Source organism: Saccopteryx leptura, chromosome 2 (genome assembly GCF_036850995.1).
Source record: "Saccopteryx leptura isolate mSacLep1 chromosome 2, mSacLep1_pri_phased_curated, whole genome shotgun sequence".
NCBI classification, from domain to species: domain Eukaryota; kingdom Metazoa; phylum Chordata; class Mammalia; order Chiroptera; family Emballonuridae; genus Saccopteryx; species Saccopteryx leptura.
The window spans coordinates 14,580,615-14,605,551 of record NC_089504.1 but is presented as its reverse complement, the minus strand read 5'-3'; the positions used below and the strand labels follow the sequence as shown (position 1 = coordinate 14,605,551).

At 41.5% G+C, this 24,937-nt stretch overlaps 1 protein-coding gene across 1 annotated transcript in view; it reads right to left on the bottom strand.

Annotated features, from left to right (window-relative positions):
* The window catches only part of C5 (complement C5), a 125,318-nt gene that overhangs the window by 47,756 nt on the left and 52,625 nt on the right, over nt 1–24,937 (bottom strand). Inside the window, exons 20-23 of the mRNA XM_066367283.1 lie at nt 14,115–14,254; nt 12,838–13,065; nt 10,260–10,320; nt 630–719 (exon numbers count right to left, since the gene is read on the bottom strand). Of these exons, the coding sequence (XP_066223380.1) occupies nt 630–719; nt 10,260–10,320; nt 12,838–13,065; nt 14,115–14,254 (519 nt within the window). The remainder of the gene's footprint in view (nt 1–629; nt 720–10,259; nt 10,321–12,837; nt 13,066–14,114; nt 14,255–24,937) is intronic.

Genomic DNA, 24,937 nt, shown 5'->3' with positions numbered 1-24,937 from the left:
GAGCTGTGAGGGCTCTATCCATAACTCACTGTGAGATCTTAGGCAAACCTCTTTCTTATATGTATAACAGGGTTGTGCCTGATTTTAAAAGTCCTTTCCAGTACCAACATTCAGTGACTCCAAGATTTTCTCTAAGGTAAAGTAGAATCAGAACCTTCTATTATTTTGATGCTATGTCATTGAATTGTAAAGGCTGGAGACCAGAGGTAACCCACCAAAGACACCACTTTTGCATGTGCCTTTGGGAAGGGTACTTCAGCAGAGTAGTGCTGCTGTTTCAAGACCATCTGCAGTTCACAAAGCATTCTCTGGAGCAGGACTGGCCACTAAGATCGTGGGAAGTTCTTAAGTCTAGAAGCAGCTGCACACCCCCACTGTAGAGAAGTCTCTGGGCCAGTGACAGCCCCTACCCTCCATCATGGAGAATAAATCTCCATTTAAATCAGGCCAGTGGAAGAAGATAGAAAGGTGGACGGGGATTTGAAGGTGAGAGTAGGGATAGGGTACTTCCAGAGGTGAATTTGTATATGCTACTGAGAAGAGGAGAAACAGAATAACCATGAGGATATTTTATTTTTGTTTGAAGCACAAAGTGAAATGAAAAATAAAAATGGCATTTCTTAGTTTACCTTTTACACTCACAATCCTTTTGACTTTTGTTTTGGGAACCAAATCTAATGGTACTCTGTATGGGAACTCCTTTTGTCTGCTAACAACACCTGAAATTAAAAAAAGTTTTTTTAGATTTACACAGATTTCTTGAGGGAAGACTATTTGCAGATTATTTATAACATAGCTACCTCTAAGGATATTTTTTAAATTTGTGATAGAGACAGACAGAGAAAGATAGAGAGAGGGACAGATAGGGACAGACAGACAGGAAGGAAGAGATGAGAAGCATCAATTCTTCGTTACGGCTCCTTAGTCTGTTAGTTGTTCATTGGTTGCTTTCTCATAGGTGCCTTGACAGGGGTGGGAGCGGGGGCTGCAGTATAGAGCGAGTGACCCCTTGCTCAAGCCAGTGACCTTGGGCTTCAAGCCAGCAAACTTTGGGCTCAAACCAGGGGCCATGGGGTTATGTCTATGATCCCACACTCAAGCCAGCGACCCCATGCTCAAGCCGGCAACCTCGGGGTTTCGAACCTCGATCCTCCACACCCTAGTCCGATGCTCTATCCACTGCGCCACCACCTGGTCAGGCTCTCCAAAGAATTTTTTAAAAAATAAAATACTCTTTTATAATAATAATACTAAAATTTTAAAAGGAAGTTAAAAATACTCAAGGCTTTTTATCAAACCCTACATTTATGAAATCTCTTTAAATAAAGCATTAAATTTGACTATAAGTTTCCTGGTCATTACAAGATAGGAAACATATAAGATAATATAAATCTTATTCACCAGTAAAAGTGAGACTGCTATTTTGTTCAAAGAGAAAATTGTTCTTAGAACTGAAATCTAAAAATAACATGTAATTCCTTAGTGGTGGAAATGTGAAGATGAGCTTCATTAGGAAGCATGCTCTGAAATTCTACCTTCTCTTCTCGCTGTTACTCAGACTCTTTCATACTATGCACTACAACAGAGTTTTAGCATACCACTATCAGTACATTGTTTTCTCTTGTAATCACTCATTTATTTCATAAAGATGATACTATTTACCATTATACTGATAGAATAGCAAAGACTCTGCTAAGTTTTTTAAATGCATTGTTACATTGAATCCTCATCACATACTTGTATGCTAGGTCTGTTATTATTTTTATTTTGCAGATGAGGAAACAGGTTTAAAAAGCAAATTGCTTAAGGTAACAGAGCTACTACAAATGGAGCTGTGATCTGAACTCCAGAAGTTTTACTGCAGAGCCCATGAGTAGGAATCACAAGACTCTATCTACCATTGTCATGCTAAGAAAGCTCTGTGAGGACAGGAACATCTCTTAGAGAATGCTCCAGTCCTACCACTTAACACAGTCCCTCGCACTTGGCAGATGCTTTAAAAAAAAAAAGTACGGAGGACCCGGGTTCAATTCCCGGCCAGGGCACACAGGAGAAGCGCCCATTTGCTTCTCCACCCCTCCGCCGCGCTTTCCTCTCTGTCTCTCTCTTCCCCTCCCGCAGCCAAGGCTCCATTGGAGCAAAGATGGCCCGGGCGCTGGGGATGGCTCTGTGGCCTATACCTCAGGCGCTAGAGTGGCTCTGGTCGCAACATGGCGACGCCCAGGATGGGCAGAGCATCGCCCCCTGGTGGGCAGAGCATCGCCCCTGGTGGGCGTGCCGGGTGGATCCCGGTCGGGCGCATGCGGGAGTCTGTCTGACTGTCTCTCCCTGTTTCCAAGCTTCAGAAAAATGAAAAAAGAAAAAAAAAAAAAAAAAAAAAAGTAGTGATATTTTGCAATTTAAAGGACAAGCCACATGGCTTTGCAGAAGAGGCAGGAACGTTCCTCAGGTAACTTCTTTCTCCATTAACCTTTGATGAATCTGAGGTTATAACATCAAAATAAAACTCAGTGGAGATATTTAAGAGGTTTGCAGTGTGATTGAAAGAGCATGGAGTTCAGGAAGAGCTTAATCTATATGTGACACTGGGCAAGACACTTAATTTTTCTATGCCTTGGTTTGCTCATCAGTTAAATAGAGGTATTAATGTTTTCCTAAAAGCTGTTTAGTGAGGGTAAAAATAACACTGGGGAACAAAATTTCTGTTGCATCCACAAAAACACTTGTTGTTACCTAATTCGAGTGTGCTGATCTCAAATCTGACATTAGTTTTTCTCTGTAAGCTACAGTTTTTTTGCAATTCAAGATTTTAGGTTTTCATCTTATTATAAAATTTTCAACATTTAGTTTAACATAATGAAGTAGAATGTCTTCTTGGGCATCATATTTGTGAAAATATAATAACTTATATAATGCAGTAAATACACTAATACACTAAAAGATATGATTGCATCAGAATTTGTCTACAATTTCAAAACAGAACATATTAAAACACTTATTTTAATCATAAAATTTGCACAAAACTTATTTAAATTCTATTCAGGCAAAAATTTGCATTTGTAGCTGTTGCGTTTGTGTACTTGTTGAGGACAATCTCGTTTGATGCTCCAGCAGTAGTCTGCTCACCACTAACAGCCCAAAGATTTCGGGAAACTTATCAAGGTGACTGTTCAGGAAGTGAATATTAACGCTCATGTTACATCCAATGTCGAGGAAAGCCAACAGCATCCTTTAACCAGAAGTTCATAGTTTTCTGCTTTTTTGTTGCCAAGGAAGTTCTTTGTAACTGCCACAAAAGACTGCCATACTGCTTTCTCCTCCTTATTCATCTTCCTGGCAAATTCTTGTCACGTATGAGGGTTCGAATTTGAGGTCCATCGAATACACCTGCTTTTATCTTCTTGAAAGACAAGGCAGGAAAAGCAGAAATAATATGTTGAAAGCATTCACTTTCTCTATTCAGAGCTTGAACAAACAGCTTCATTAAGGCAAGTTTGATGTGAAGTGGGGGAAAAATGATCCTGTCTCAATTAACTACAGGTTCATTCACAATACTTTGCATCTCTACTTCCAGAGCTTCACGTTTTGGCCACTCCTTCTGTGTCCAGTGTTTCTTCTGAGTTCAGCTGTCCCACAAACAGAGAAAGCAAGTATACTTTATGAAATCTCTCTGTTGTCCTAGCAGGAAACTTACCATTTTAGGATCCACACAAATGATCCAGTTATGCTTCTCATACTTCAGAAAGTTGAGGACAATTTTTATGTCATTCTTACTAAGTCATTCAATTCGGGTTGGCTAAACTGCTGAGGGGTTAATGACTACTTGGCATCAGAAGAAGACCCTTTATATTCTACAACCATTTCCTCATGCATCTTATCAAAATATACTTGATCACCATGTTCACTTTCTTTGTCCTTAGAAAAAATAAAATCATTGAAAACTGGAGCCAGGAGTGTCTCAGAGTATGGGATAGGTCGTATGCTGAAAGAATATTAAGATATGTGATCATATGCTGTTTTTTCTTGTCGATACCTTTTGTATGGATCAGACAGAAATAATAGTCACTGCTGTGGTCCCAAAACCATGAGAATACCAAAAGGCATTCTTTTACGTTTTCCTTTTGTCCAGTCATGAAGCACTTCCTCACAATTATGACACGCAGTATGAGGAGCCCAATTCTTGTCTTGATCGCTAAGGGGAACTTGAAAATAGGCAATATATGCACGTGTCACAAATGATGAAATATTGTGCCTTTGATGTTGAATGTGTAACAGCCACATATATAACAAAAGGTGTCAGGATCATTCTTATATTTATGCCTACTTGAAGAAGCCATGATTCAATCTTAAAACAAAATAAGAGGGTGTTTTTCTTAGATAATAATTTTTTACATTTAAGAACAACTAGCCCTGGCCAGTTGGCTCAATGATAGAGTATCGGCCTGGCGTACAGGAGTCCTGGGTTCGATTCCCGGCCAGGGCACACAGGAGAAGCGCCCATCTGCTTCTCCACCCCTCCCCCTCTCCTTCCTCTCTGTCTTTCTCTTCCCCTCCTGCAGCCAAGGCTCCATTGGAGCAAAGTTCGCCTGGGTGCTGAGGATGGCTCTATGGCCTCTGCCTCAGGCACTAGAATGGCTCTGGTTCCAACAGAACAATGCCTCAGATGGGCAGAGCATCACCCCCTGGTGGGCATGCTGGGTGGATCCCGGTCGGGTGCATGGGGGAGTCTGTCTGACTGCCTCCCCGTTTCCAACTTCAGGAACAAAACAAACTACAATTATGTAAAAGTGATGTTTGTAAAACATTAATTGCCTTGTGGTTATGTTTAATCCAAGAGTCATAGCCCTTTAACTGCAATTTAAAAACCAATGCATGCCATTAACTGTAACAAAAAGAAATTAAAATTGCATCAAAACTAGAGCATGCACCAAAAACTGGACTTCAGATTTGGAATCAGCGATGCAGAAATATATAGAAACAGTTCTAAAACCTCACACAACAGAAAATGAAAAAAATTTGTTCCCCAGTGTAATATGACTAAAGAATCTATCTGGCAAACAGTTCCTGCATTATATATGGTACTTAATAACAGTAGGTTGTTTGAAATTATCTTAATTTGAATCTCCACCATTTTTCTCATTGATTCCTGCTCTTGACTATTATTTTTTTTAAAGATATTACTGATTGATTTTACAGATGGGGGGTGTGTAGAGTGAGAAGTGTCAACTTAGTTGCTTCATTTTAGTTGTTCATTGATTGATTGTTATATGTGCCCTGACCAGGTAAGCCCAGGGTTTCAAACCGGCGACCTCAACATTCCAGTCCAATGCTTTGTACACTGTGTTACCACAGGCGAGGCTTGGCTGTTTCAATTCTCACTATCAACTCTGCTACCAGATGGAAAAGGTACAGAAGAGAAAGCTAAAACCAAAAGAAGTCAATTTTATTCCTTGTCAGAGATCATGGTAAAAGACCCATCAAGACATCCCATATAAAGGTAGATGCCAGAAAGATTAAAACATTTAAAAGTGAAATCTTGTAAAACCAATAAGATAAAATATACTGCAGTATCTGTCTAAACTAATGGCGTGGAACGACTTCTTTAAAATTACCCCCAAAATAGCTCTGGCCAGTTGGCTCAGTGGAAGAGCATCAGACTGGCATGTAGAAGTCCCGGGTTTGATTCCTGGTCAGGGCACACAGGAGAAGTGCTCATCTGCTTTCCCCCCTCCTTCCTCTCTATCTCTCTCTTCCTCTCCCGCAGACAAGGCACCACTGGAGCAAAAGTTGGCCCGGGCACTGAGGACGGCTCCATGGCCTCCGCCTCATGTGCTAGAATGGCTACAGGCTGCAACAGAGCAATGCCCCAGATGGGCAGAGCATCGCCCCCTTGTGGACATGCTAAGTTGATCCCGGTCAGGTGCATGTGGGAGACTGTCCGACTGCCCCCCCCACTTCTAACTTCGGGGGGGAAAATTAATTACCCCTAAAATATATAATAATAAAATAAAATTATAATGAATTTAACTATATCATAATAAAGAATTCCTGTTCAAAACACACTGTGGTTCATTATTGCATGAAGTACAGAAGAGATAAAATCAACAAGAAATAAGTAATGAAACCCAAATAAAAAATAGAAAAATGTCTTAAAAGATAGGAATAGGCAATTCAGAGATGGGAAGCGCAAATGGCCAACACCTATATGAAGAAATGTTTAAAATCATTAGTAATCACAAGAACCCAAATTAAAACAATAATGAGTAGTCACTTTCTATCCCACAAAAATGACCCATTTTACAGAGACAAGGAATACGAAATGTTGGTGAGGATGTGGAGATAAGGAAACCCTCATGCAGTGCTGGTGGAAGTGCAAACAGCGCAGCCATTATGAGGAGCAATATGACAGAAGTTATGATATTCAATATATGTACGCCCTTTGACCCAGCAGTCCCACTCTGGAATATGTAGTCCAGATAAATGCTCACACAGATTCGCAAAGGGAGATGCATAGGATGTCTACTGCAGTTTTGTTTATAGTAGTGGAGGATCCCTCAACAGGGCAGGGCTAAGCAAACTGTGGTAGACCATACTTTGAAATATTATGTAAGAAGCAGTGAATTAAACGTACATATAACAATAGAGATATTTCCTTAAAACTGAATATTGAGCTTGAACACTGAAGAAATAGAATGGGGGCCCTAGCCGGTTGGCTCAACGGTAGAGCGTCGGCCTGGCGTGCGGGGGACCCGGGTTCAATTCCTGGCCAGGGCACATAGGAGAAGCGCCCATTTGCTTCTCCACCCACCCCTCCTCCTTCCTCTCTGTCTCTCTCTTCCCCTCCCGCAGCCAAGGCTCCATTGGAGCAAAGATGGCCCGGGCGCTGGGGATGGCTCCTTGGCCTCTGCCCCAGGCGCTAGAGTGGCTCTGGTTGCGGCAGAGCAACGCCCCGGAGGGGCAGAGCATCGCCCCCTGGTGGGCAGAGCGTCGCCCCTGGTGGGCGTGCCGGGTGGATCCCGGTCGGGTGCATGCGGGAGTCTGTCTGACTGTCTCTCCCTGTTTCCAGCTTCGGAAAAAAAAAAAAAAAGAAAAGAAAAGAAATAGAATGGGATCTAAAGCACAGTACCTTTTGTATGTTAAAAAGGCAGGCACACACAAACCAACATTATGTCCCTACTCAAAGACATATATCAAGCAAGCATATCTGAGTGGGTGCATTTGGAGGAAGAAAATGGGAGCGGAATGAAAGAAGAAAATAAAACACAAGAGGGGCCTGCCCGGACCAATGACAATGGTGTGCCAGGAAATGGAGTGGGTGTGGGGACCTGAACTCTTCATTGGAGGTAAGAAAAGAGTTAGGGAAAAAAGGCTTTTCAGGGAGAGAAAGCAGAAACTAACAACTGGGGATAGTCTTGAGTATTGAGTCTCTGTATTTAGTCTCTTTTTTTTTGTATTTTTCTGAAGCTGGAAAGAGGGAGGCAGTCAGACAAACTCCCGCATGTGCCTGACCGGGATCCACCTGGCATGCCCACCAGGGGCGATGCTCTGCCCATCTGGGGCGTCACTCTGTTGCAACCAGAGCCATTCTAGCGCCTGAGACAGAGGCCATAGAGCCATCCTTAGCGCCCGGGCCAACTTTGCTCCAATGGAGCCTTGGCTGTGGGAGGAGAAGAGAGAGACAGAGAGGAAGGAGAGGGGGAGGGGTGGAGAAGCAGATGGGCGCTTCTCCTGTGTGCCCTGGCCAGGAATCGAACCTGGGACTCCTGCACGCCAGGCCAACGCTCTACCACTGAGCCAACCGGCCAGGGCCTGTGTTTAATCTCTTTAAAGCTAATGTCACACAAGGTTAATTATTATAACTTTACAATTTGTTCTGATATCTCATTCTCCCTCATGATATGCTTTTCAGATTTCTTCTAATATTAGTATCCATTTACTTTCTTAAATATATCATAGCTTTAAAAAAAAGAACTCTATAAAGTCTTATTCTAGTATAGCAATTCCAATGTATCATATAAGTATTGGAAATATTTAATAAAATCTCTGAAATAAACTGGACAGAACTAATTGCCATCTTTACCCTATTTAGCACTCTAGAAAGTAACAAAGCTGCCTAAATCTAAGTTGTCTAAAATGATAAAGGGAAAAGGTCATTAGCCTGACCAGGTGGTGGCACAGTGGATAGAGCATCAGCCTGGGACACTGAGGACCCTGATTCAAAACCCCGAGGTTGCTGGCTTGAGTGTGCTCTTCTGGCTTGAGTGCGCTCTTCTGGCTTGAGTGCAGACTCACCCAGCTCGAGTGCAGGGTCTCTGCCTTGAACGTGGGATCATAGACATGATACCATGGTTGCTGGCTTGAGCCCAAAGGTCGCTGGCTTGAAGCCCAAGGTTGCAGACTCACATATAAGAAAGCATCAATGAAAAACTAAGGTGCATCAACTATGAGTTGATGCTTCTTATCTCTCTCCCTTCCTATGTCTGTCCCCTCACTTCAAAAAGAGAGAGAGAGAGAGAGAGAGAGAGAGAGAGAAAGGAAGAAAGAAAAGAAAAGAAAAGAGAACGAAAGAGTCATTTGACAAGATTGGAAACAGGCAGATAATTTTTTTTTTTTTTTTTTTGTATTTTTCCGAAGCTGGAAATGGGGAGAGACAGTCAGACAGACTCCCGCATGTGCCCGCCCGGGATCCACCCGGCACGCCCACCAGGGGGCGATGCTCTGTCCCTCTGGGGCGTCGCTCTGTCGCGACCAGAGCCACTCTAGCGCCTGGGGCAGAGGTCAAGGAGTCATCCCCAGCGCCCGGGCCATCTTTGCTCCAATGGAGCCTTGGCTGCGGGAGGGGAAGAGAGAGACAGAGAGGAAGGAGAGGGGGAGGGGTGGAGAAGCAGATGGGCGCTTCTCCTGTGTGCCCTGGCCGGGAATCGAACCTGGGACCCCTTGCACGCCAGGCCGACGCTCTACCACTGAGCCAACTGGCCAGGGCTAGATAATTTTTTTAAACCAAGATTTTTGATAGAGAGATCTATTCCCAGATAAAAGATCCTTCATTCCAATCTTGTGGACCTCTTTTCACATCTAGGATGGGTAAGACAGGGCTGTTTTGGAAAACTGTTTACAGTAATGTTAGTATAGGAAGCACAAGAGTAAAAACAGGGGGAAACCAAGGAATGCAGTGTCTCTGAGTCATGATGTAACTGCATGAAGCTAAAACTTCAGAACTTGTGATATCTCTTCCCACAGATCCCCCATAGTGGGCAAGCTGGAAAGAGAGCTGTGTGCAGATAAAAATGAGAGAAAAACACTAGTGTATGGATCCACGTATATTGGATGGATTTTTCTTTTGTTACTCTGTTGAAGTCATCCTTATTCAGTTTATGATACTCAGCTAGTTTAAAATGTTGAGGTCTTAGTTCTTTGCTTTCCCAGAGGAAACGACTCTCTGAAGTAAACATTTTTTATCCCCATTGCTATATCATTGAAAGAAAAGAAAAATGATTGAGTGCAACAATAAGGTAAATTTTAACCATTTAATAAGAACTACAGAAGTCTGTATTTTTTTGTTGAAAAGAATTATTAACTGAACACATTATAAATTTCATAAATAGAAATTGTATTTAAGCCTTAAGTGCTCAAATGTTTGTAAAATTCTAACTTTGAAAAGATTCAGAATATCTTATAAAAAGGAAGCAGAAACAACTAAGAATGGTTTGTAAAGTGATAAATCAGCATTATTATGTTTTCAAATAATGCATGTTAAGTATGTAAATGACTTTATTTTTTTTTAATGTTTACTTTATTGATTTTAGAGAGGAAGCGAGAGAGAGATAAGAACATTAATCTGTTCCTGTTTGTGCCCTGACTAGAGATCAAACTGACAACCTCTGTGCTTCACGATGATGGCTCTAACCAACTGAGCTTCCGGTCAGGGCATAAATGACTTTTTCTCATGTGTTCATTGGACTGATGATTAAATAAAAATATTATAATTATTATTGTGTTGAAAATGATTAATATCTAAGGGAAGTCATGCAATTATTATTATTTCAATGCTTTCAATTTAAAACTAATGAAATTATTTTTCTTTTTTCTAAACCCATTCAGATTACCATACAATACATGCAATCAAGAATGGCAATGAACTAAGAAATGTACACTTCTCATTCTAGACAATTAACATTTTGAAAAATAGTGTTTCCAGTTATATAGTTTAATTTCTAGAGCAGAAGGTAACACATAAAATACAAAATTATTTTGCCTACCGTAAATACCCTTTGGGTCCAAAGTAATACCAGCATAACTTTCCTTTTTGACACCTTCTGGCTAATATAAAGACAGAAAACATTCAGTTAAAAACATAATTAAATGTATACAACCTGAATTCTTAGGTCAACTTGACCACCTTTCCAATTAAAAAATCCTTTTTTGAGGAGGCAAAGTATATTTAAATACTTAAATGTATACATGCAAGAATAAGATTTTCTGGCTATTTTCATAATAATCAGATTAAACACTTAAATAGAAATTATTATAAGGCAGGCAACTAACCTAAGTGTTTTGTAGGTATTAGCTCATTTAACCTCAAATATACTCTATGAAGTAGGTGCTATTATTACTCCCATTTGACAGATGAAAAAACTGACACACAGAGAGATCAACGAACTTATCCAATGGCACACTGATAGAAAATGGTGGAGCCAGGATTCAGACCCAGACAGCCTGGCTCCAGAGCCTTTGGATAGAACCACCACACAAGGATGCATAGAACAAAATAAGCCAATACATGTTTATTTTTTTATTTAATTTTAATTTAATTTTGTGAGAGAAAGAGAGAGACAGACAAAAAGGGAAAGATATGAGAAGAATCAACTTGTAGTTGCAGCACTTCAGCTGTTCATTGATTGCTTCTCATATGTGCCTTGCCTAGGGGGCTCCAGCCAAGCCAACGACCCCTTGCCCAAGCCAGCGACCTTGGGGTTTTGAACCTGGGACTCAGCATCCAAGGTTGACCCTCTATCTACTGCACCACCACCTGGTCAGGCAGCATGTTTATTAAAGTCAATTTCATGGCTGAAATCAGAACTCAGAGAATGAAGACTGTGGACCCTGAAGGAGAGGATACTTACTAAGAAGGGCTCCTGGTAGCTAGCTGGGCTCCAATTTAAAAAATAAATAGCTCTGGCCGGTTTGCTTAGTGGATAGAGCATCAGCCTGGCATGTTGGCTTCCCGGGTTCAATCCCCACTCAGGGCACACAGGAGAAACGACCATCTGCTTCTCTTCCCCTCCCTCTTCCCCTTCTCTCTCTCTTCTCGTCTTGTCTCATAGCCAGTGGCTCAACTGGTTGGAGCATCAGCCCTGGGCACTGAGGATAGCTCAGCTGTCTAAGCACTGGCCTCAGGCACTGAGGGTAGGTTGCTTGATTCAAGCATTGGCCTTAGATGAGGTTTGCCAGGTAGATCCCAGTTGGAGTGCATAAATAAAAATAGAGCTTAGCAGCCATTTGTATACAGGGGCCCCACACAAACCACACTTTAGGGAGGAGCCTTGCTGTACCTGCATTGAACTTACTGCTGTACTCTGTTTCTGCCATCTAAACCAGCCCTTATCAAGGAAGTACTGGAATCCTATTTCAACCAATAGGACTGAGGCTTTCCTCAACCAATTGGTGCTGCACAGCTCTGACCAACCAGAGTGCCTCTATTTGAACCAATCAGGACTGTGCCTTTTGGACCAATCAGTGTTTGAGGATTTGGAGTCTTCACAGGTTTGAAGGATTATATCAATCAGTGACCAGGAGTGGGGACTTCTCTCGGTATAAGTCAATTACCCTTTTGCTCTGAAAGTGCATATTCCCTTTCCAAAGAAGATTACAGACAGTCTTCCTGGCTGAGCTGAAACATTGAAGATGTTTCAATGAAGCAGAGCAGAGCATAGTAGGGCGGGCCAATGCAAGCCAGAGCAGACTGGCACAGATCAGAGCAGACCAAATCACAGCAGAGCAGACCAGTGCAGTACAAAACAGTTGTCAAGGAGCAGAGCAGAGCTGATATCTGGAGAGGGGCCTGGCCCTAGGGCCATCTCATAGCCAGGCTGCTTTTACAGTGATGTTCATTCCTTCTTGCACCCCAAACTGGGGATTCCTGTTGGCATTGAATTGTGGCCAATGACTATTGGTTGACAGACCCTAAGAAGACAGTTCTGTCATTTAACTAGTCATGTGACTCTGGGCAAGAATCTTATCTTAATTAAATAATATGAAGATACTTAATAGACTGTATGGGTATATAGTACTTAATAAATGATAGTTTTCTTCCTTTTTTGGCTTTTTTATTTACTCATTTATAAAATGGAAAATTTTCTAGATTATAAATTCTAAACAATAATGCATGGGCCTGTCTTATTTACATCTCTAGTGGCAAGTATAATACCTGTCACATAGGTTTCAAGAACACACTTTCTAAATGTGTTAGAAGGGAAAACCTGGAAAGCTATATACCTAATTGTTAAAATTGAATATCTCTGGGTGTAGGGATTATAGGTGACTTTAAGTTTCTTTGTGTTCTTTTTTTCACTATTCTATAATTTCTACAATAAGCAAGTAATAATGTCCCATTTAAATTTTAAAAATATAATTTCAGAGTTAACGTTACAAAAATAGTACAAAAAAGATCTGAGATAACCTCCACCCAGATTTCCCCAAATATTAACATTTTGTTACATGTACATTATCATTTTCTGGGTCTTTTTATGAATTACTAAGTATAAATTGCTGATAACTTTCTTTTTCAGAATGAAAAAGGTAATTTTAAAAGAATTAGGAAAAACATGTTTTTCTTACCACTACTCGTAATGTTTTTACTAAGATTTCTCTTCCCAGTGGAGTTTCCAGTGAAAAGTTGATCTTGTGGAGGCCAATTTCCAGAGGAAGCACAGTAAAAGTCACCAGTTGACTGGAGGAGCCATCTATCCTCTGGAGCAGACATTTGGAGGTCTTTCTCCCCTGATGGTCGATGACTGGGCTTCCTGATGAGCAGATTCCCTCCACAGGGGACATTTTAACACAGAACTGAAATATCAATGAACAATTATATCAAAACAGTCTATGATAAGGAAAGTGTGTTCTTCCTGTGTTCATCTGGACACAACTCCTTCCCTGATGCTTCTACAGTGTTAAATAATCCCTTAGATTCTAAGGCAGAGGATCAAGTTCTTTTCAGATTTTCTAAAACACACACAAGTTGCTGCAGACCTTAGCAACGTGAAGGGATGTCCAGAAAGCTCAGCACTATTCAAAAATATCTTACCTTCCTAACGCTGTTATGTACTAAGTCAGTGGCAAAATTACTGAAATTCTTTGTTCATGTTGTTGTGATAGCATTTGTTACGCTGTCTCTTTGCATTTTAGACTGTGGGAACCTGAGGCTCAGGCACTTTGTCTCACTTATCTTTGTATCTCTTAGCTTAGTCTTTGGTATTCGACAAATGGCTTTATGAAAGACTGAAAATCCTATCTGTTGCCATTCAGGGCCCTGACAAATATGTCCCCAAATTAATTTTCTGATCTTACCTCTTAACCTCCCACTTATACCCAATTTTATAACCAAATTCTAGCTCCAGGAAGACCTAGGTTCAAATCTTGGCTGTCTCTTACTGTGTAATGAGAGCAGGTTGTAAGACCTCTTTCACTGCCATTTCCCCATATTTTTATTGGGGATAATAATTGTAGCTACTAACTTCTGGCTCAAACAGTGAATATTTTTCCTCTCTCTTCCAAAATCTAGTGAAGTGATATAACTGAGAACTATATACCCAAAAGAATTCATAATCAGAATAAATTAAGCAGGGAAATAAGAAAGAGTGCCAGTATTTAACCACTAATTTTGAAGACTTTCTCAAAAATGAAAAATTCCTTTTCCCTCTTCAGAAACAACCAAGGTAGGTGAGGCAGGAATTAAAGAAGCCTACTGAGTCATATTGATTTATATTGGTTTATACTGTTGAAATGAGTTTTTATTTATTTTTTGTGTATGTGATAATTTCATTAACAGAATTCTCAGAAAGTTAGAGGATTCTTTTATTTTCATTTATTTTAACATATCATAACCACCAACTTACCTGCATCCCAGATGTCCTATAGTTATAAACAGTTCCTTTCAACTGGATCTGTTCCCCTCGTACAACAGAATATGGCATATTCATTTCTAAGAAGACATCTTTGAATACTGTTGCCTTGACAGTGTGAGAAACACATATACCTGTATCACAAAGTAAAAGCAAAGTAGAAGCATATTAGGGAATTCTTGTAATACTTTATCAGTACTAAAAATGTCTCACATTTGTTTTGCTTCAAGAAAAAAAATTAGGGAGACAAGATGGCACTGGAGTAGGCAGACGTACCAACTTTCACCTCTCAGAACCAAAGTGGATTACAAACTAATTTTAAGAACTATCACCTGGAAACACCAACTTTGGACTAAACTAAGAGGACTCTTCAACCAAGAAACACTGAAGAAGCCACACCAAGACTGGTGGAAAAAGTGGAAATGCGGAGAGGGCTGCCCAGCTCCCTGGAGCGAACGGCAGCCAGGAGAGACTCGTGTGGTGGAAAGTGAGTTTAGCCGAGAGGGGAGGGTCCTGAGTCCCAGGAACAAAGCCCCAGCCTGCAGCCCCAGAGCCTAGAAGAGGCACATGGACAGTATTTAGCTGGAAACAAGACAGGATACTGTTTGTGAGAAAGAGACTGATTTCTCAGACCCAGGATTCTTCTTAAAGGGACCGTGCAGAAAACCTCTCTCACAAGCACTCACCTGAGGCTCCAGGGGACAGGGAGAGAGAAGAGGACTGGAGTAGCAGGAAGAAAGTGTAATCTAAGAGGCACAGGGAGAAACATTTTGAGAGACAGCCACCCTAACCCCTGGGACAAGTCACTCCCCAAATCTGAAGTGAATATTTTTCCTGGAAACAGCAATACCAGCAAAGGGAAGCAGGACACCAGCCAAACAAGCTCTCCCGTGGCACTCAGAGCAGAGTCACTTAGAAGGAGGGAGCTTTCAGGAATACCGTAGTGAGTGTTAGGGTCCAAGCTGAAGCACCCCCATCCACAAGGCTGAGGGTTCGCCCAAGGGCGGGCTGCGGCGGGACATGGAAGCTCGGCTCTGTCGGCAAGGGCAGAAGCAGGCTGGCCACCACTGGGCCCAGGTGTAAGCTCAGTCTTGCCCGTGCAAAAGTGGTCAAGCCCAGCTGCGGGCTGCCTGCAATCCAGCTTGCGGGAGAAGGGCAGGAGCCCTGGAAGGGGTGGAGACCCGCCATTGAGCACAGCCTTGCCCCACCCATGGAACTGAGGCTTGTGGCCTGACTTGGGAGCTGGCTCCTCCCACGGGGGTGGAGCCAAACACCCAGAACAGGCAGAGTCCCGCTACTGAGCGTGGGCACTCAGTCCCGCCTGGTCTGTGGAGCCAAGGCTTGCAGCTGTCCCACGAATGGGCTTCTCCTGCAAGGGTGGGGTAAAAGCCGGAAACAGGCAGGACCCGCAGCTGAGCAAAGGTGCTCGCCACTGCCCTCAGGGCCGAGCATAACGCAACCCACGGGGGTGGGGCAAAGGCCAAGGCCGCCAAGGCTTGTACACACAAGCACGTGATCACAGCCACTCTCGTGAAGGAGAGGTGGAAACCACAGCGACAACCCCAGTGGGCAGGCACTGGCAACACCCATACTGGAACGCCTTAGGCAGCAACAGCAGAGGGGGTGGCGGGCCTGCAGACAGACCACACCTAGGGAACACAGAGGCCACACCCAGTAGACTCCAGTGGCCAAAACCTTCTTTTACACAGACAAAATGAAAAAGCAGAGAAATGCAACACAAATGAATCAAGAGAAATCCCCAGAAAAGGACCTGAATGAGTCACATATAACCAAATTACCAGATGTAGACTTTAAAATAATGATTGTTAGGATGCTCAAAGATATTAGAACAAAGATAGATGGTCATTATGAACACCTAAATAAAGAGATAGCAAATATAAAAAAGGACATTGAAATAATAAAAAAGAATCAGTCAGAAATGACAAATACAATATCAGAAATGAAGAACACAATGGAAGGAATTAAAAGCAGGATGGATAAAGCTGAGAATTGAATCAGTGAGTTAGAGGACAAGATAAATAAAGGCAAAGAAGCAGAGCAGAAAAAAGAAAAGAGACTCAAAAAGTCTGAGGAAACTCTAAGAAAGATCTGTGACAACACGAAGAGAAATAACATCCGCATCATAGGGGTTCCTGAAGAAGAAGAGAAAGAACAAGGGATAGAGACTTTGTTCAAGCATATCATAGCTGAAAACTTCCCTCAATTAAGGCAAGAAAACATCTCACATGTTCAAGCAGCACAGAGAACTCCATTAAAAAGAAACCCAAAGAAACCAATACCAAGACACATCATAATTAAAATACCAAAGCTAAGTGATAAAGAGAAAATATTAAAAGCTGCTAGAGAAAAAAAGACTATCACCTACAAAGGAGCCCCCATAAGGATGACTTCCGACTTCTCAACAGAAACACTTGAGGACAGAAGTGAATGGCAAGAAATATTCAAAGTAATGAAGAACAAGACTGCTTTATCCAGCAAGGCTATCATTTAAAATTGAAGGAGAAATAAAAAGCTTTCCAGAGAAAAAAACCTCAAGGAATTCACTACAACCAAACCAAGGCTGCAAGTAATGCTAAGGGGTCTGTTGTAAACAGATCAAAGGAGAAAAAGAATATAGCAAAAGAGCAATACAGTTTTAAAGAATAAAATGGCAATAAACAATTACATATCAATAATAACTTTAAATGGCCTGACCAGGCGGTGGCGCAGTGGATAGAGCATTGGACTGGGATGCAGAGGACCCAGGTTCGAGACCCCAAGGTCGCCAGCTTGAGCGTTGGCTCATCTGGTTTGAGCAAAAGCCCACCAGCTTGAACCCAATGTCACTGGCTCCAGCAAGGGGTTGCTCAGTCTGCTGGAGGCCCATGGTCAAGGCACATATGAGAGAGCAATCAATGAACAGCTAAGGTGTTGCAATGCACAATGAAAAACTAATGATTGATGTTTCTCATCTCTCTCTGTTCCTGTCTGTCTGTCCCTGTCTATCCCTCTCTCTGACTCACTCTCTGTCTCTGTAAAAAAATAAATAAATAATAATAAAAAATAATAACCTTAAATGTAAATGGATTAAATGATCCGATCAAAAGACACAGGGTAGCTGCATGGATAAGAAAACAGGACCCATACATATGCTGTCTACAAGAGACACACCTTAAAACAAAAGATGCACATAGACTGAAGATAAAAGGATGGAAAAAAAATATTTCACGCAAATGGAAATGAAATAAAAGCTGGGGTAGCAATACTAATATCAGACAAAATGGACTTTAAAACAAAGACTATAGTAAGAGATAAAGAAGGTCACTACATAATGATAAAGGGAACAATCCAACAGGAAGATATAACCGTTATAAATATCTATGCACCTAATATAGGAGCACCTAAATATATAAAGCAGACTTTGATAGATTTAAAGGGCGAGATCAACAGCAATACTATAATAGTAGGGGATTTCAATACCTCACTAACATCACTAGATAGATCCTCAAGAAAGGAAATTAACAAAGAAACAGCAGACTTAAAGGACATACTAGATCAGTGGTTCTCCACCTTTCTAATGCCGTGACCCCGCAATACAGTTCCTCATGTTGCGGTGACCCCAAACCAAAAAATAATTTTGGTGGCTACTTCATAACTCATTTTGCTACAGTTATGATTCGGAATGTAAATACCTGATATGCATTATGTATTTTTCGATGGCTTTAGGCAACCCCGCTGGGGTCGCGACCCACAGGTTGAGAACCGCTGTACTAGCTCAACTCGATTTAGTAGATATCTTCGAACCTTTTACCCTAAAACAGCAGAATATACATTCTTTTCAAGTGCTCATGGTACATTCTCTAGAATAGACCACATGTTAGGGCACAAAAGCGGTCTCAACAAATTTAAGAAGATTGAAATCATATTGAGCACTTTCTCTGATCACAATGGCATGAAACTAGAAATCAACCACAACAGAAAAACTGAAAAATACTCAAACACTTGGAAACTAAATAGCATGTTATTAAATAACAAAAGGGTAAACATTGAGATCAAAGAAGAAATTTAAAAATTCCTAGAAATGAACGATAATGAGCATACATCAACTCAAAATTTATGGGACACAGCAAAAGCAGTCCTGAGAGGGAAGTTCATAGCATTACAGGCATACTTCAAGAAGCTAGAAAAGCTCAAATAAACTTGACCCTACATCTAAAAGAACTAGAAAAAGAACAGCAAGTAAAGCCCAGAGCTAGTAGAAGGAAGGAAATAATAAAGATCAGAGCAGAAATAAATGACATAGAGGCTAAAGAAACAATACAGAGGATCAATGAAACCAGGAGCTGGTTCTTTGAAAAGGTAAACAAGATAGATGAACCTTTAACCAGACTCACCAAGAAAAAAAGAGAGAGGACTCAAATAAACAAATTAGAAATTAGAGTGGAGAAATAACAACTGACACAACAGAAATACAAAATATTATAAGAAAATACTATGAAGAACTGTATACCAAAAAACTAGACAACCTAGATGAAATGGACAAATTCCTTGAAACATATAATCTTCCAAAAATTAATCTGGAAGAATCAGAAAACCTAAACAGACCAATTACAACAAATGAGATTGAAACAGTTATCAAAAAACTCCCAAAAAAGAAAAGTCCTGGGCCTGATGGCTTCACAAGTGAATTCTACCAAATATTCCAAGAAGAACTAACTCCTATCCTTCTCAAGCTATTTCAAAAAATTCAAGAGGAAGGAAGACTTCCATGCTTCTTTTATGAGGCGAGCATAATTCTGATTCCAAAACCAGGTAAAGAAAGAAAATTATAGGCCAATATCCCTGATGAATTTAGATGTTAAAATCCTCAACAAAATATTAGTAAACTAGATCAAGCAATATATGAAAAAAAAACATACACCATGATCAAAAGGGATTTATTCTTGGGAGGCAAGGCTGGTACAATATTTGCAAATCAATCAATGTAAACATATTGATTCATCACATAAACAAAAGGAAGAAGAAAAACCACATGATAATTTCAATAGATGCAGAAAAAGCATTTGATAAAATCCAGCACCCATTCATGATCAAAACTCTCAGCAAAGTGGGAATACAGGGAACATGTCTCAACATGATAAAGGCCATCTATGACAAACCCACAGCCAACATCATACTCAATGGGCAAAAATTAAAAGCAATCCCCTTAAGATCAGGAACAAGGCAGGGGTGCCCCCTTTAACCACTCTTATTCAACATAGTTCTGGAAGTCCTAGCCACAGCAATCAGACAATAAAAAGAAATAAAAGGCATCCAAATTGGAAAAGAAGAAGTAAAACTATCATTATTTGCAGATGATATAATATTGTATATAGAAAACCCTGAAGTCTCAGTCAAAAAACTACTGGACTTGATAAATGAATTCAGCAATATGGCAGGATATAAAATTAGTACTCAGATATCAGAGGCATTTTTATACACTAACAATGAACTGTCAGAAAGAGAAGTTAAGGAAGCAATCCCCTTTACCATTGCAACCAAAAAAATAAAGTACCTAAGAATAAATTTAATCAGGGAGATTAAAGACTTGTACTTGGAAAATTATAAAACATTGATAAAAGAAATCAGGGAAGATACAAACAAGTGGAAGCATATACCATGCTCATAGTTAGGAAGAATAAACATCATTAAAATGTCTATATTACCGGCCCTGGCTGGTTGGCTCAGTGGTAGAGCATTGGCCTGGTGTGGAGGAGACCCGGGTTCGATTCCCAGCCGGGACACACAGGAGAAGCGCCAATCTGCTTCTCCACCCCTCCCCCTCTCCTTCCTCTCTGTCTCTCTCTTCCCCTCCCGCAGCCAAGGCTCCATTGGAGCAAAGTTGGCCCGAGCGCTGAGGATGGCTCTATGGCCTCTGCCTCAGGTGCTAGAATGGCTGTGATTGCAGCAGAGCGATGCCCCAGATGGGCAGAGCATCGCCCCCTGGTGGGCATGCCGGGTGGATCCCGTTCGGGCGCATGCGGGAGTCTGTCTGACTGCCTCCCTGTTTGCAACTTCAGAAAAATACAAAAAAAAAATCTCTATATTACTCAAAGCAATTTATAAATTCAATGCAATACCGATTAAAATACCAATGACTTACTTCAAAGATATAGAACACATATTCCAAAAATTTATATGGAACCAAAAGAGAACACGAATAGCCTTAGCAATCTTGAAAAGGAAGAATAAATTGGGAGGTATCACACTTCTGGATATCAAGTTATACTATAAGGCCATTGTACACAAAACAGCCTGGTACTGGCATAAAAACAGGCATATAAATCAATGGAACAGAACTGAGAACCCAGAAATAAACCCACACTTTTATGGATAACTGATATTTGACAAAGGAAGTAAGAGCATACAATGGAGTAAAGACAGCCTCTTCAACAAATGGTGTTGGGAAAATTGGACAGCTACCTGCAAAAAAATGAAACTAGACCACCAACTTATCCCATTCACAAAAATAAACTCAAAATGGATAAAAGACTTAAATGTAAGCCGTGAAACCATAAGCATCTTAGAAGAAAACATAGGCAGTAAGCTCTCTGACATCTCTCGCAGCAATATATCTGCTGATTTGTCTCCACAGGCAAGTGAAATAAAAGGATAAACAAATGGGACTATATCAAACTAAAAAGCTTCTTACAGCTAAAGACAATAAGAACAGTATAAAAAGACAAACTTACAATAAATATATTTGACAATGTGTCTGATAAGGGGTTAATAACCAAAATTTATAAAGAACTTGTAAAACTTAATACCAGGAAGACAAACAATCCAATCCAAAAATGGGCAAAAGAAATGAATAAACACTTCTCCAAAGAGGACATACAGATGGCCAATAGGCATATGAAAAAAATGCTCAACATCATTAATCATTAGACAAATGCAAATTAAAACCACAATGAGATATCACCTCACACCAGTCAGAATGGCACTCATCAACAAAACAACACAGAATAAGTGCTGGCGAAGATGTGGAGAAAAGGGAACCCTCCTGCGCTGCTGGTGGGAATGCAGACTGGTGCAGCCACTGTGGAAAACAGTATGGAGATTCCTCAAGAAATTAAAATTCAAACTGCCTTTTGACCCAGCTATACCACTGTTAGGAATTTATCCCAAGAACACCATAGCACTGTTTGAAAAGAATAAATGCAGCCCCGTGTTTATGGCAGCATTGTTCACAATAGTGAAGATCTGGAAACAGCCCAAGTGTCCATCAGAGGATGAGTGGATTAAAAAGCTTTGGTACATATACACTATGGAATACTACTCTGCCATAAGAAATGATGACATCGGCCCTGGCCGGTTGGCTTAGCGGTAGAGCGTCAGCCTAGCGTGCAGAGGACCCGGGTTCGATTCCCGGCCAGGGCACACAGGAGAAGCGCCCATTTGCTTCTCCACCCCCACCCCCTCCTTTCTCTCTGTCTCTCTCTTCCCCTTCCGCAGCCAAGGCTCCATTGGAGCAAAGATCGCCCGGGCGCTGGGGATGGCTCTGTGGCCTCTGCCTCAGGCGCTAGAGTGGCTCTGGTCACGACATGGCGATGCCCAGGATGGGCAGAGCATCGCCCCCTGGTGGGCAGAGCGTCGCCCCTGGTGGGTGTGCCGGGTGGATCCCGGTCGGGCGCATGCGGGAGTCTGTCTGACTGTATCTCCCTGTTTCCAGCTTCAGAAAAATGCAAAAAAAAAAAAAAAAAAAAAAAGAAATGATGACATCAGATCTTTTACAACAACATGGATGGACCTTGATAACATTATACTGAGCGAAATAAGTAAATCAGAAAAAACTAAGAACTATATGATTCCGTATATAGGTGGGACATAAAAATGAGACTCAGAGACATGGGCAAGAGTGTGGGGGGGAGGAGGGGGAGGGAGTTTGGGGAGGGGCACAAAGAAAACCAGTTAGAAGGTGACAGAAGACAATTGGACTTTGGGTGATGGGAATGCAGCATAATCAAATGTCAAAATAACCTAGAGATGTTTTCTCTGAACATATGTACCCTGATTTATCAATGTCACCCCATTAAAATCAATAAAAAAAAAGAATTTGTCTCATGGCTAATTCAGGCAGTTAGAAGAATAGTATAAGGATGCTAATTCTGCTTCTCAGGCCACATCCTGCGAAAGGGGCCTCAAGAAAATTGGTGATTTGGTTCCTTTGATTTTGCCAATTGGATTAAAAAAAAAATAGGTCAGAAATGCCCTGAAATGGAACTAACAATACATGGGCATAAATTTAAAGGACTTTTAGATACTGGAGCTAACGTATCTGTTATTGCTAAGCTACATTGGCCTCCTTCCTGGCCCACTCATGCAGCAGCCGCAGAATTACAAGGTATAGGGCAGAGTAAATCCCCTCAACAAAGTTCTAGTTTTTTACATAAGGAAGATTAAGAAGGTCATTCTGGATTTTTTAAGCCTTATGTGCTCCCTGGATGGCCAGTTAATTTGTGGGGTAGAGATGTTTTGAAAAGTATGGGAGCGTTGCTTGTCAGTCCTAATGGTTTAGTCAGTACTCAGATGCTTGATTGGGGATTTTTGCCCACTAAGGGACTAGGGAAAGAACAGCGAGGAATTCTCACCCCCATAGAAGTGGCACCCAATACCAGAAGGTGTGGATTAGGATATCAAAATTTAGCATAGGGGCCTTGGTAGCTCCTGCTACCCCAATAATGCATTGTGCAGACTCAATTACTTGGAAATCAGATAGTCCTGTATGGGTAGACCAATGGCCCCTTTCTCAGGAGAAACTTAGGGCAGCTGCTCAATTGGTACAAGAGCAGCTACAGCTTGGGCATATTGAACCATCTAATAGCCCATGGAATACACTTCCATATTTTGATCTTGTCGCCTCCTGGATTATCAAGGGACATAGGCGACCCTTACAGTTTATAGGTTTTGAGCCTCAAAATTATTGTTGTTCCTCTTTTCAAAGGATCAACAACAATGGCTCTGGGAAACTTCCACTAAATGGCAAATCGCTTTTGCAAATCAATGGACAACTTTATACTGAAACAGTCAACTTAAAATCAGCTCAAAGACTAGAATTATATGTCATTATCATGGCTTTTCAGCATTTGCCATATTCCTCCTTTAATCTATATACAGACAGCAAATATTTACTTTGGTTGTTTCCACTATAAATAACTGCTGTCTTAGGGACAACTGCTGATGAACTATTTCAGCAGTTCCTCCTTCTTCAAAGACTTGTATGTCAACATAGAGCTCCATGTTTTATAGGACATACTCGAGCTCACTCCATGCTCCCTGGAGCTTTAGCACAAGGGAATGCCCTTGTTGATCAAGCTACCCAAAAGAAAATTATTTGGAGCAACCATGACAGATCGAGCAATTCAGTCTCATACGATTCATCACCAGAACGCTGCAGCCCTGTGTAAATAGTTTCAACTTTCTCGGGAAGCAGCACGGCAGATTGGTAAATCCTGTCCAAGGAGTCCTATGCTACAATCTGTCCCTTCATTTGGAGTTAACCCTCAAGGACTCCTACCAGGACAACTTTGGCAAATGGATGTTACTCGTATACCTTCATTTAGCAAACAGTCCTATGCCCACGTTACAGTGGATAGTTATTCTGGATTTATAGTAGTAACCTCTGACAGAACAGGAGAGGTTGCTAAGCATGTTATAGTTCATTGTCTGTATGCATTTTTCTATTATTGGATTTCCTAAACTGGTTAAAACTGATAATTCTCCTGCATATGTAGCAAAAGCATTTACTGTATTTTGTCAAACCTTTCGAATTATGGGTATTTCTTACAATCTTTAAAGTCAAGGTATTATTAAAGTGTACCCAGCAAATATTTTAAGGTTAATTAAAAAAAATTTAGCCCTGGCCGGTTGGCTCAGCGGTAGAGCGTTGGCCTGGCGTGCGGGGGACCCGGGTTCGATTCCCGGCCAGGGCACATAGGAGAAGCGCCCATTTGCTTCTCCACCCCCACCCCCTCCTTCCTCTCTGTCTCTCTCTTCCCCTCCCGCAGCCAAGGCTCCATTGGAGCAAAGATCGCCCGGGCGCTGGGGATGGCTCCTTGGCCTCTGCCCCAGGTGCTAGAGTGGCTCTGGTCGCGGCAGAGCGATGCCCTGGAGGGGCAAAGCATCACCCCCTGGTGGGCAGAGCATTGCCCCTGGTGGGCATGCCGGGTGGATCCCGGTCGGGCGCATGCGGGAGTCTGTCTGACTGTCTCTCCCCGTTTCCAGCTTCAGAAAAATACAAAAAAAAAAAAAAAATTTAAAAGGGGGGAGTCATATCCTGGAACTCCTACAGGTCTACCATACCATGCTTTTTACTTTAAAATTTTTTAATTTCTTTTGAATGCTGATGAACAGGAGACGCCAAATCTTTTTCTCCTGCAAACTTCTACCTTCTTTTATTTGATCCAGCTAATAACACTGTTTTGTCTTTTTCCAAATAGCTCCATATATACAGAAAAGGTTTATATAGGCGGATGGGGATACTCAAACCCCTCAGCGAGATCTTCTGAGCATGACTTTTAAGGTACCAAGAGGCAGAAAAAGCCCATTAGAGATCAGGGGAACTACCAGTTTTTAGGACACCCTTAAAGGCTCCAACGCCCCAAAGGGGTCTCATAGGATTCCATCTGGGTCCTGCTTCAATAGTGAAAAGGAAGGTCATTGAGCTAAAGCCTGCCAGGCTTACATGCCTCTGCTGTGAGGAAAAAGGGAGACTGGAAGGTAGGCTTTCCCCTTGCTCCTCTAAGGGAGGGTTCAGTCTCTTCCAGCCCTGCTCCAGC